General features: G+C 46.1%; 1 protein-coding gene across 1 annotated transcript in view; it reads right to left on the reverse strand.

Moving 5' to 3' along the window:
• Window positions 1-11,292: 11,292 nt before the first annotated feature.
• LOC106888461 (mediator of RNA polymerase II transcription subunit 27) overlaps window positions 11,293-13,223 on the reverse strand; it is a 28,274-nt gene continuing 26,343 nt past the window's right edge. The window contains exon 5 of the mRNA XM_014942705.1: window positions 11,293-11,775. Within this exon, the coding sequence (XP_014798191.1) occupies window positions 11,641-11,775 (135 nt within the window). The 3' untranslated portion in view covers window positions 11,293-11,640. The remainder of the gene's footprint in view (window positions 11,776-13,223) is intronic.

Here is a 13,223-nt window from a genome sequence, read left to right on the forward strand (position 1 = left end):
TGCAAAGGTCCTCAAAGCGGAGCTGGGGAGAGAAGAGGGAGCTGAGGAGGAGAGAAAGTTCAGCTGCTTCTTGTGCTGAGCTTCTTGAAAGCGTGTGAAAGGACGATGGTGGCTTTAAAGCGTCTCCTGGGGTCTCACACCTTGGCTTTCAGATCTTTGAAAGAAAAATTTATCAGCTCTTCACACAGGGCTGTGTGTGGGAAGGTACCTGTTGGTCCTGAGTGGTCCTTGGGTGATAATCCTCAGCATTCACAGAACCACATGGGGTTGGAAGGGACCTCTGGAGATCATCTAGTCCAACCCCCTGACAAAGCAGGTCCACTCAGAGCAGGTCCCACAGGAACTTGTCCAGGTGGGTTTGAATGTCTCCAGAGATGGAGACTCCACCACCTCCCTGGGCAGCCTCTTCCAGGGCTCTGCCACCCTCAAAGTGAAGAAATTCCTCCTCATGTTATGGTGGAACTTCTTACATTCCAGTTTGTGCCCATTTCCTCTTGTTCTGTCACTGGGCATCACTGATAAAAGACCAGCCCCATCCTCTTGACACCCATTCTTATAAATACTTAAAGCACTGATCAGATCCCCCCTCAGACTTCTGTTCTCTAAACTAAAAAGACACACGTCCCTCAGCATCTCTTCAAAAGAGAGATGCTCCAGGCCCCTCATCACCTTTATAGCTCTCCACTCTACCCTCTCCAGCAGTTCCCAATTCCATGGAGCTGGGCCACGGTTTTGCCCTATCCTGGCCCCAAGGTCAAACCACCATCTCTCTCAGCAGAACCCCTCACTGCAGGCCAGGTTTAATGTCAATCTCAGCCCCAGGGGCTTTTCCACGGGCACAAGCACTCAGTCACCTTTTCCCACAGAAACTGGGAATGTCAATCCCATTACAATCCATAATTCAAACAGTGTTTGCTCTTCTTTTGAGATAATGTCATCTTAATGTTCTCCAACTGGCCACCATTAATCTTGCACCGCAGACGGACAGATCATTATGAGTGGGGGGAGAAGGGGGATCTGCAGCACAGAATGATCAAGCATGTTACGAAAAGGTGATGTGATTTATGTCTATATCACACCACGTATTAGGGTATTTCTATAAGCTGGTCCCTGAGCGAATACAAGTACATGCTCCACTCACAACAGCATCCTTTCTTTAACTGGCTGCGTAAAAACACAACGGGGAGACATTTAATGGGGTGCAATTAAATCTTGGTGGGAGAAACACCTTCCTTCAAACAGTGGTTGGAAAAGGGGACAGTCCAGGGCACCTTTACCCTGTACTGGGAACCCGACACCTCCCCTGCCCGTACAGAGCAATGTGGGGGCTGCCAGGTCTCCCCATGGTGTGACCCCCACACCTCTCTCTTTGAGATCTGCCCTCCCCTTCTCTGTTTCTCCCCACCCAGCAATGCTGGGCTTCATTCCCTCTTCCCAAGTCATGAAGCTGTGAGATGAGCACCAAACAGCTCATCCCTTCTCATCTGGCAGCTCTAATCCCAGACCCCACGGACACCCCTTGGAGCATGCCACCTCTCCAGTGTCCCTGTGCCGTCCCAGAGGTCCCAGTCACCCCCTTCTGCTGAGCCTCAGTCCTCCAGCACGTCCCACACTCAGGCAGAGACCCCAGATGACACCCTTGGAGATGTTTTTAAACCAACAGTGGGATCCAGGCTCTTTGCCCAGACCCATCTCTGACCTCTCGTGGTTTCAGGGGTTCACAGCTGCCTACCCACGAGCTACCTCTTTTTTATTCAGGCTGATAAAGCATCTCCTCTTGTCCTAGAGCATCACCTCATGAGGTTTAACAGCTGCTGCATTCCCTCCCAGAGATGGTTGGATTGCTGCACCCTGGGACTGGTCCAAGATCTATTGAAGGCAGTGGAAAACTCCCATTGACATCAATCAATCCAAGATTAAAAAGGGTTTGTAAAGCCTGTGATACCTCAGGGATGAAAGATAAAAATATATCTATTTTCAAAATTTACATTTTAAAGGAATCCGAGTTGCCATAGCCAATAAAAAACCAGCATTGCCTGTTGTAATGAAACCCAGGAAATCGGTCTCGTCCTACAGACCCTGACCCCAGGGGAAAAGCTGCTGAAATCCAAGAGCAGACCTGGAGGAGGAGTGGAGCCCGTGTGCCAAAACCCACCTCTGAACCCGCATGGAAGAATGCTGAAGCCAGGAGACTCTTCACCACTGACGGCCTTGAGTGGGGTAAGAACAAACAGCAAACGCACCCTGTTTTATGGAGCTTCCTCAAAATAGTAGAGGTAAAGGACAAACTCCCAGGTATCCAGATCTGTAAGTTATGTCTTTGGAATAGGACCCTAGAAAGGAGCAGCTTTATGTAAAGCTGGTAAAACAACAGAATTAAAATTGCATTAAACCAGCGCTGACAGTCTTTCAAGCCAACGTTTTGGTTGGCAGCACCAATTTAAAAATGCAGTTTACAAATCAGTGACTTAGAGGTGGGGTTTTAATTTCCACTTTGATGTTTTGTTTTGTTACTTTTTTTTACTTAATGACTTTGCTCTTTGAATGTCCTTTAAAAGCTTTACTTTTTCCACGTTGCATCTTACCAAGTAGTTTTCACACAGAGCCCGGGCAGAGCTCTGACGGCACTGTACTTGGGGAAAAATAAAGTAAATCTACTTTTAATCTCCAGGGATGAAGGTGTTACTTTTTGTTTATATCACCACTATTTAATGATAAATATTTTCAGCGCTTCTGATAACCTGGGCGAGGACATTATCGATTTCTCTACCTTGTGCTATAAGGTGGCTTGTATTAAAAAAGAGATAACTCAGCTCTTTTCTAGCTTGGTGCCTGCTTAGGAAAAGGCCCTTGTTTGACTGCTTTTTAAGTAGTAGTAAACCAGCCCCCTCCTCCCATCCTCAAGAAAACCCTTTAAAAAGTGTTCTTAGACGAAAAACAAATACTAACCTTCTTTTTTTTTGCTGAATTTTGCAACAGTCCATTAAAACAACCAAAAAAATTATTAATAGGAACAAACAAACAGGTTTGGAAACTGAAATGTGAAATGTGGGACTATACCTGAGGATAAAGAGCTAAATTTGTGAAGAAAATGTACAGTTTTACAGCCTCTTGAGCGAATATGGGAGATTCTTTCTTGCAGAGAGCAATACACCCTGCACATTGGTACCAGCTGCAATAATATCCAAGAGCTCATCTCTAATTTCCCAATACAATTAACACAGTTGTCAGCAGAGTTTGAGCAGGGCTTTTCTTCCTTCCTGATCACCCACTGCTTCTTTAAGGATGGAAAAATGTCCTATTGCTGTAATTTTAAATGTTTCATGGCCCAGCCTCGCCACTGCCTTACATCAGCAATTTGCAGTTTTAATTTCACGGGTGCCTGTAATTATGTGAGTATAAGCGAGGTGCGCAGTGAAAACAAAAAGAAAATCTCAAGAGCTTAACAGCTTTATTTTTTGGCATGTTTTGTTAAATAGTCTCGGTTTAATTTCCTCGTGCTTTTCAGCAGGAGAAAAATATTTAATACAAAGAATCTAATTTGACTGTAATCTTCCGCGGCTGTTGCCTCAATACCACGTGCAGTGGTGGAAATTGAATTGAGTGGGAGGGTAAGATCAGGAGCACATCGTACATCAGCATCAATCACTCCCCCCTCCCAGTTACGGGGGGGGGGGAATTGTCAGCCAAACCTGGGAGGGGAACTCACCCCCTGCCTGAGCAGAGCAGACCCTTACATGAAGGACCAGTTTCTTTCCATCCCTCCCTCCTTCCCCTTAGCTGGGGGCACACCTGGGTCAGAAAACCAGATTTTGGGGAAATTTAGGAAGAAGGGGGTTGGAAGTGAGCAGGTGTTTCATCAGAACAGTCACCTCTTGGCTCAGGAGGAATTTATCACAAGAGCAGGATTTCCACAAGAGCCGGGTTAAAACTCAGAGAAAGAAAAGAAAATGTAATTAAGCCTCCTCTTAAGGTCCTCAGTCTCAAATCCAGCATTTTGGGAGCTCACCCTGACCCCAGGGACTGGCCAGGCCCTTTCATGCCCCCCCGGGGGACCAGCTTTATTCCCTCCAGCGGGATGCAGACAACCACCACCCCTGGGCAGAGCTTTCCCCAGGTGCCATTCTCCCCTGACATTTCACTTTCCTTCAGCTCCCCCGGTGGGTTCCAGCCTCTTCAGCTCTGGGAACCCGGGTCTGGCCAGCTTTTTCATCCAGCAGAAAATGCAGGGTGTCCACAGGTCACCTCTCCTGTCACTGCTCTAGAGATTGTTCTGAACCAAGGGGAAGCCACAGCCCCATTGTCATCCCGGAGCTCTGGCTGCTGGGACTTCACCACCTTTAAATAAAAAAAAAAACCAACCAAAAGGCTCCCGGCTTTCTTCTTAGCATTTTAAAGAGGGATCGTCAACAGTAGCGAGGCTGTAAGGAAAGAAAAAGGGCTAAAAATACCTTAATAAAACCAAAATGCATGCAGGAAGTGCAGATGGTGAGAGACAAGGGCATGGCAGCGCCGCACAAGCGCAGGCTGCTTCTCCCCGCTATCAATTTTATTTTTATATCAAGGCTACAGAGAAATTTCCTGCTAATAATTCTTCACCTGCGGATACGGAATGAGCAGCCTGTTGTGAAAACTCAATAGCTGAGAAGTTGGCACCGTGGGTTAATTGTCATCGGGTAGATAAATCCCAGCCTGTGTCACTCTCTCACGAGTGTAACTCCTACAATCACGTTATTGACGCAAATATTTGTTCTTATGAATTTGAACTAATCTCACCATTAATATTTTTCACATATTTGTTGTTTTCTGGAAATATTCCTCAGCTGATTTGCAGGAACTTGTTGGAGATGTTGAACGATGACAGACCCGTGTGAGGAGCATCTGTAAACCCCAGAATGACTCGTCTCAGCATCTCAATAACAGAACATCTCCGTCCTTGATCCCAGCCCTCTGCTTCTCAGAGCAACTTTTTGATCAGCACAAACCCCTCTATTACCAACTACAAGGACTCTCATTTTCAATTAGCTTCCTTATTAACACAAAAAAGTAAATAAAATGAGAAATGCTCCGCTGTCCCCAGGCTCTCACAATTCAATGTACAGTAAGAGACTGTTCACATTCCTATGTCATTCTTCATTTTTGTCCTCCCCTTTCATTTTTACAACACAAACCTGGTAATCAGGTATTAGGGTCACTGTTGAGCTCTACAGAAGATAAAATGCCAGATGATAAAAAAGCCCCAGTTGTTGCAAAGGCAACAACCCCTGACCTCTCCTCATGTTAACGAGGAGCACATCTGGAGACGTCTCTTGTTTTGATCACTTGGGTTTAAAAGGGAAGAAAAAAAGACAACCTCAAAAATTCTAACAAGTTCATGACACCCACATGTCTTCATAAGAACTAATTATCTGGTATTGAAATCAGAGTCCTTCAAAGCAAGAGAGGTGACACAGACCCCAGTGACTCCGAGCCAGAGAGGGAACACCCAGCTCCATCCGTGCCCCGGCGGCTTCCCACCGAGTGACCACGGGCAAAACAGCCCAATTCCAAGGTGGAGAAACCCCACTGAAGCCAACGCTTCCCCTGTTTGCTTGCAGAAAATCTCTCCTGAAAGACACCAGGTGAGTTTGGAAGAACAAAAGCCCAGCCTAGAGATGGTGTGTTTGTGATAAACCAGGGGAACTGGGGACTTTGGCAAAGGGCTGTGAGGTTCAAACCTGCTGGAGGAGCCAGTTCCCCTGTGGAGCTGGGGCAGGGAGTCCAGGACATTGGTTTAGGTGCTAAATTCACTGATGAAACCTGCATCGAGTGCCAGGCGTGAGGCTGATCTATCACCCTATTGCATGGTTTTGAATTAAATCTATTCCCTGAATCTGTAATAAGGTCTCACAGGCAGAGGTGTGGATGGTGGTATGAACGTTGGAGGTTTCCACACAGCGGTGGGTAACAGCTACTGAATGAGACAATGGAGCCTCCTGCTCAACCACCTCACTGTGAGCACGAGGAACCACATCTCCCACCTCCCGGGGCTCAGTGTATTGGAACAGAGCAAGGAGCAATGGATTCCCAGCTCAAAACCAGCAGAAAGACTAGTCCAGGGCAGGTCCAGGGGTGTAAAGACACCTGGTCCCAGCACTCTAAGGTCTCACAGGCAGAGGTGCGGACGGCGGTAGGAACGTTGGAGGTTTCCACACGGTGGTGGGTAACAGCTACTGAAGGAGACAATGGAGCCTCCTGCTCAACCACCTCACTGTGAGCACGAGGAACCACATCTCCCACCTCCCGGGGCTCAGTGTATTGGAACAGAGCAAGGAGCAATGGATTCCCAGCTCAAAACCAGCAGAAAGACTAGTCCAGGGCAGGTCCAGGGGTGTAAAGACACCTGGTCCCAGCACTGCCTTTATGCAAACCCTCCATCGAGGGCAGCCCAGTTCCTCTGGAAGGTTTTGTTGTTCTTCACAATGGACAGGCCTGGAGAGACTGGAAACAGGCAGTTGAGCTGAGGCTCAGATGAGGATCCTTGACACACGCCACGGTTCAGTTTGTGCTCTCATGGCTCAGTGCTACCTGAAGGACCAGCCCCTGAGACGGGACTGCAGCACCACAGCGCGACACAGAGCTCCAAGGCTTCCAGGGAGAGACAAATATCCTGATATTTAAGCTGCATTTTTACCTTGAAAAGCAATTTTCGAACCCACAGAGCGATTCTGACAAGGCTCACTGAAACCACATGTACCGAGTTTGCAAGAACGATGATGCTTTTACCCACCTGCCAGCCCTGGGATTCAGGTCAGATGAATCTCCTCTCACTTTATCATCATCATCATGGCTGAACAATTGTTCTACAAGACGAAGCGGGTCTCACGTGTACTTGCAGGAACCGTTATGGTTTCAGAGCGTGCAGGCAGTGGTGTGGATGGACCCGATGAGCCTGCGGTGGGATGAGCTGAGAAGGCATTTTGTGGTCCAAGAACCTGCAGAAGCCCAGCTGGGGACCTAGAGTCCAAGTGCTTTGGGTACGGCCAGGGGTGCTGTGCTGCTGCGGGGGCCCCTCTCTTCCCAGTAACATTCATGATAAGGCTACTGGGAGAGACCAAAGAGAAAAGGCAAACACCCGAAGTCTTCTTCAAGCCCTTCTCCAAAGGCTTGGGCAGGAACAATCCTGGCTTTGAGACAGGGTCCCTCCCCAGCACTTCCCACTCGCTCCCTTATTACATTTTCTGGGTTAATATTTTAATGTGGATTGCTCTCGGTGGTGCGCAGCTCCCAATTAACCCGGGGACTAATTTAAAAAATGCATTTGTTTCCGAGCAGACATTAAAAACTTCGCAAGAAGGCAACAAATACACAAGAAAGGGAAGGGAACTAAAAGGCTTTGGGTAGAAAATTAAAGTTGTTTGCCATGGCTTGATGGCTTAATCAGTCGATCAATATTGTTCACAGGGCAGGCAGGGAGGGAGCCATGAGCTGCGATGAAAAATGCATGAGGGGACAAGGGAGACCTGGGAGTAGAAAATTAAAAAGTCAGCCTGTTACATTTGTCCAATATTGGCAGAGAAATTAAAGTGGTTTGGGGAGGGGTGCTGGGAGGGAAGAGGGGAGCCGGCTGCAATAGGCGCTGCGTATCTGCTGCGGGTTCCCTTCACCAGAGAAACTTTCACATTAATTAAGTTGCTTTCTTAGCAAAAAGATGGATTTTGTAACCTTTAGCACTCGCAAGCGCCACAAGCACAGTAGGTGGGGTTTGCACTGGGGAAAATAAAACGGGATTTCTTCCCCTCAGGGATGCGACAGGAGACAGCGTGTTCTGTCAGGGTCTGTGGTACCAGGATGGTTCTGGAGAGGGTGAGACGGGGCATCTTCCTGGGCTGTCAGGTGAGATTAACACGTAATTGCACCGTAAACGAGAATGGTGGAAGGATCATAGGATCATAGAATCGTCTGGGTTGGAAGGGACCTTTAAGATCATCCAGTCCAACCACCAACCTAACTCTGATAAAAACCATCACTAAACCACGTCACTGAGCACCATGTCAACCCATCTTTTAAATCCCTCCAGGGATGGTGCCTCAACCCCTTCCCTGGGCAGCCCATTCCAAGGCTTAATAACCCTTTCCATGTAAAAATATTTCCTAATCTCCAATCTGACCCTCCCCTGGTGCAACTTGAGGCCATTTCCTCTCGTCCCAACGCCTGTTCCTTGGGAGAAGAGACCGACCCCCCCGGCTACACCCTCCTTTCTGGGAGTTGTAGAGAGCAATAAGGTCTCCCCTCAGCCTCCTTTTCTCCAGGCTGAACAACCCCAGCTCCCTCAGCTGCTCCTCATTAAGACTTAAGTCTCCAAGATGCAGCTCTAGAGCACGTACAACCTGAGACACTAAAAGCAGTGCTGCTGTTTCAGCACATCCAGCAGGTTCCTTTGCTCCCTCTCTGTTAAATCTGGCTGGTACCATTCCCCAGCTGTGCCTCCCTCGCAGAGCTGAGTATCGGGAGCAATGCTGTTCCACACGATGCTCCAGAGGAGGGGAGGGCCAACCACTCTTCAGGGAGCACAGTCCTTGCTGCTTGCTACTCTCCAGGATGCAGCTCTAGAGCACGTACAACCTGAGACACTAAAAGCAGTGCTGCTGTTTCGGCACGTCCAGCAGGTTCCTTTGCTCCCTCTCTGTTAAATCTGGCTGGTACCATTCCCCAGCTGTGCCTCCCTCGCAGAGCTGAGTATCGGGAGCAATGCTGTTCCACACGATGCTCCAGAGGAGGGGAGGGCCAACCACTCTTCAGGGAGCACAGTCCTTGCTGCTTGCCTTAAAGATATGAGCGGTTTTAAAAACTGCAACAAACTCCAACCACAGAAAAAGTAAGTTTGCTCATCCTGCAACTGAACTGCTTTTTGCCACCCATCCCTTTCACTACAGGTGGAAAAGAAAAATAGTAACATCCAGTATCCCAGCTCCAAAGCTGAGGAAGAAGACCAAGATGCTGTGGTGTGAGAACAGCTTTTTAGAATCTCCCAGTTCCTGTTCCTCACACTCAAGACTCAGAGCAAGACTCTGCTTGCCCTGGGAAGCCACATCTCAGCAACCACCAGGCACCAGCACTCAGGGCAGGAACCAGAGATGAGCACGTGCTGCAACCAAAGTGCTGAAACTCAGCAGAATTTAGCCAGTTGAATTTCATCCCTCAAAATGGAACGATTCCAACCTGTCCCACGTAGAGGCTCACAGGGGCAGAAATCACCATTTCTCCCAGGGTCTCCAAAGAGGGGAGGATTCCCTCCCACTGCAGTTTTCTGGGGGAAGAAACCCGACAAACAGGTTTGTGCTGCGCTTCCGTAAAACAATTATTTTTGTACCGAGGTACCTACAGTGAATTTTATGACCCTCCATCAGGCTCACCAATTACAGGTTTAAAATTTCAGGCTCAATTAACACACAGACTGGTGGTTGATGCCGTTTTCTGCAACTAATTATCTCCAAGTGCCAAGACACGATTCCACACACGATACTTTTGTGAACTTCAGGATTTGCTTTCTACACCATTATTTGAGGATAAACAGAAGGGAGCAGACAGCAGTGCCTACATCAGGTTGGATACCATATTATGACCTTTTTATTAACAAAACCAAAATTGCTTACGCTATCAGAAAGCCAGGCCTTCTAATTAGTACAGTAACGGGACGGATGGCAGGGCTGCTTCTCTACAAGGCTCTCTCTCATCTAAGATGCACACACCGTTCTGTCTTGGGTGATCTTTGTACAGAGAAGGCTACTTGGGTCAAATAATAGCACAAGTTTTCATCAGGTAATTCAACTGCAGCTGGATTTGAAATGGCCATTATCCCACTGCTACGGCCATGGTTCTGTTTGGTGATTGGGAATAATAATAACAATCATAATAAATACAGAAAGTTAAAAAAAATAATAATCACATCTCACCAACATCCTCAAACAAGTACAAGCTCATTCTTCATACCCAATGTTGTGCCTCCAAAGGAAGTCATAAACCCATATTTTCTTTCAAGTTCCTCTCTCTGTTATACGAGCCAGTCTCGCAAGGATTTCTATACCTAAAAAGCTGAAATTCCCACCTCACACGTTGTCCTGGCAGGAGGAGCCGCTGTCTTTGGGAGCTCAAGTCTTTTATCTTACCAGCAAGCAAACACAGTTAATTCAGTGAGCACAGGGTGATACTTAAGTTTCTTCATTTTTCAGTTTCCACAGCTATGAAACGGGCCGTTGCATAAATGCTGTAGGTTCAAATTCAATTAAACAAGTGCTTTAAAAATCTCTGAACACCCTATTTCAATCAGCCGCAAAAAAAAAAAGGGTCCCTCCCCTTCCTGCCCTGTTTTTGTGTCCCCCCTGCCCCTTCTTTTTATTAAATGTGATTAACTTCACTCAACATTCTTTCCTGAAAACCAAGCCCAAACCTTGCCACCACCAAAGCAGCACGATACCTTAATGTTGATTTATCTGAAAATTAACTGAGTGACAAAGCTTCTCCAGACACCCCCTTACCACCTCCCAAGCTTATTACCAAAGCCTTTGTGGCTCGTAAAGGAACCAAGGGTGCTCCAGCGGGGATGACAGCTGAATTAATCAAATGGGCCATCAGGAGCTGACAGATAAAACATACAGTTCTCAAGAAATACCAGGGAAGACACTTAACCCCAGGCCAGTGAGGAATCAGCTGGGACAGGACCACGGACCTTCCCGGTCTTGGAGTGAAGGAAAAATTGGCTGGGGCTCCTCTGAGCTGGACACTCCCATCCATTCCGAGCGCAGGGATTACCGGGAGGGATCTCACTCCTCACTGGAGTGTTGCAACTAAATTTTAAACCATTTAGGAAAAATGCTCTATGTGTCTGCACTGCTGAAGCTGTGCTCCAGGGCTGAATTATTTTACTAATTTCAGTTCTAAAACACGACGAATTATACACACTGTCACTGCTCATCACACATTTTCTAACCACTTAATAAATGCAGATTTTGCTAACGTTTTTCATTACAATTTTAGTAAAGGGAAACATCTGTTTCCCCCCGCCTTAGAAAGTACACTGCATCTTCCAAGCTGCCACATGCCTTTGAAATTCCATGTTTAATCAATGCCATAATCTCTTCCAGAAAAAGACCAGGGCTCAGATAAGCAGCCCTGCAATAACAACAACAACCCCCATCATACCAGCGTGCGCGCTTAAATGATTCCAGTTCTTCTAAAGAGAAGAGCAGTGTTGAAAAATCCACACCGAACCCAAGGACTTTGTTGATCAAATAATGAAATAAACAGCACACGTTCTGGAATACAAAATTTATTTCAAGCTTATAAAAGTCTTCAACTTTGCAAATTCTGTCACAAAACACAAACTGTACACTGGTAATTTCATTAATGTTTAGAATAATGATTATTACTGTTAGATCTCCCCAGATGCATTATTCCAGCTCTGGAACAAAATGATCACACACAGCTTCTTACCACCTTCTTCCAAATGCAGCAGTCTCACAGGTACCCTGCAGTCAAAGGTATTAAGTGCAACCTGACTATTGGTACAGGGTGAAAGGTTCAGGAAGGGAACCAGCTCTTAAACCACCGGGTCTCATCCGAGCCCCACAGAGCACTCACTCCTTGCATCACCAATGGCCACTATTGCCTGCAAGTGTCATGAAAAGCTTCAAGTGTTCGGAAATCCCTCCACGTGGGTGGCAGGCCATCCTGCAGAAACTTTCCGCAGCGCTGGCAGGGAGCCTGGAACAGCTTTATGTAACTTCTTAACCAGGTCTAAAAGGAAAAGGGAGAGGAATTAAAAAAAACTGGATATGGACGTTCCCCTTTGTCATCATTCTTGTCAAACTGATAGCAAGGACAGAGACTATGCTTTGGCCAGGCCCCAGTGAGGTGCACAGTCAGTTTATAAACAGAAACATTAGAAGATTACAAGGTCACTGTATAGCTGAATTCCCACTTTATTAATCATCTTTTGCTTTTTTAGTCACTTAAGCAAATTTGTTAATAGAAATTCATGCACTCTGAGAAGGAGCTCTTCACTGCTAGAGAATCACAATGGAAGGCAAACATTGTAATGCACCTCGCATTTTAACTGGGATGTAATTGTTCTTGATGGGTTCCTTCTTCAACCGAATATTGGTTTGTCTCTTCCCATGATCATCTGTCACACCCCTGCTGCAATCACACCGCAACAGTCTGAAATCTTCATAGCTGAAGATATAAGGACTTTCACAGCAAGCTAACTAACTTCCTCTCTAATGTGATTTTCAGATCAATACTCGTTGGTCATAAAAATTCTGTACCGTTTTAAATCTGATTACACTGATAAACATATATATTTATATATATAAAAGGCTAGTGCTTAGCATCACAGAGTAAGCTCTGGTGTTCCTCAGTGAAGTTCCTGCCTCCAAAGTGGATTGGTCCCATCATCATACACAGCAATGGGCATTGCATAACTCAATTCCCAACTCAAGGAGATACACAACTGAAAACCACCTAGACCAGCAGATTTATACTGTGAAGGATGCACATGAATCTTGTCATTTAAAGTCCTATTGAATTACATCGATAAGAGAAAATTGTTCTCTGAAGAAGAGGTCAGCTGAGTTTATTGAAACAAATCCTTCCATCTTCATCAGAGCCTTCTCTATAGCAACCAAACCTTTGGCCGTCAATAACTCTCCTCCAAAAGAACTAGATCTTCTCTGGCTTTAGCAGTAAATATGTGGACAAGGGCAACAGAACACTACAAGTAAATTGCTGTTATTTACTTCAGCTTGGATGGGCTTTGCTTGCACTACAGAGAAATCGAATTTTCTGAACCATAACACAAAAATAGGTAAATGAAGTAAAATTGTGCACTTGAGACATCTGTCGAAAGAAAAAAAAAAAAGTGTTCTTCATTCCCACCAGAAAATTAGGGCTTCACTACATCCTGTCATGTGGATTGCACAACTGACATGTGAAAGGACCAACATATTGACACTTCTGATGTACATCTGGTTTTGCTTTGTTAGAAGTTTTAGTAGTGTTTTATCAAATCAATAAGGCAGGTCCATGACTTAAACAAACGTGCTACCCATTCTATTAAACATTCATTTTCAGAAACATGCTGAACATGGATTTGACCAGTAAGAGTTGCTTTCACCTTTCAAAAGCTATTATTTTAAGATGCACTCCAGGAGAAAAGACCTTTGCAAATCTCTCATCTTAGTGGC

The sequence above is a fragment of the Calidris pugnax genome, unplaced genomic scaffold (genome assembly GCF_001431845.1).
Source record: "Calidris pugnax isolate Ruff unplaced genomic scaffold, ASM143184v1 scaffold102, whole genome shotgun sequence".
Taxonomy (NCBI): domain Eukaryota; kingdom Metazoa; phylum Chordata; class Aves; order Charadriiformes; family Scolopacidae; genus Calidris; species Calidris pugnax.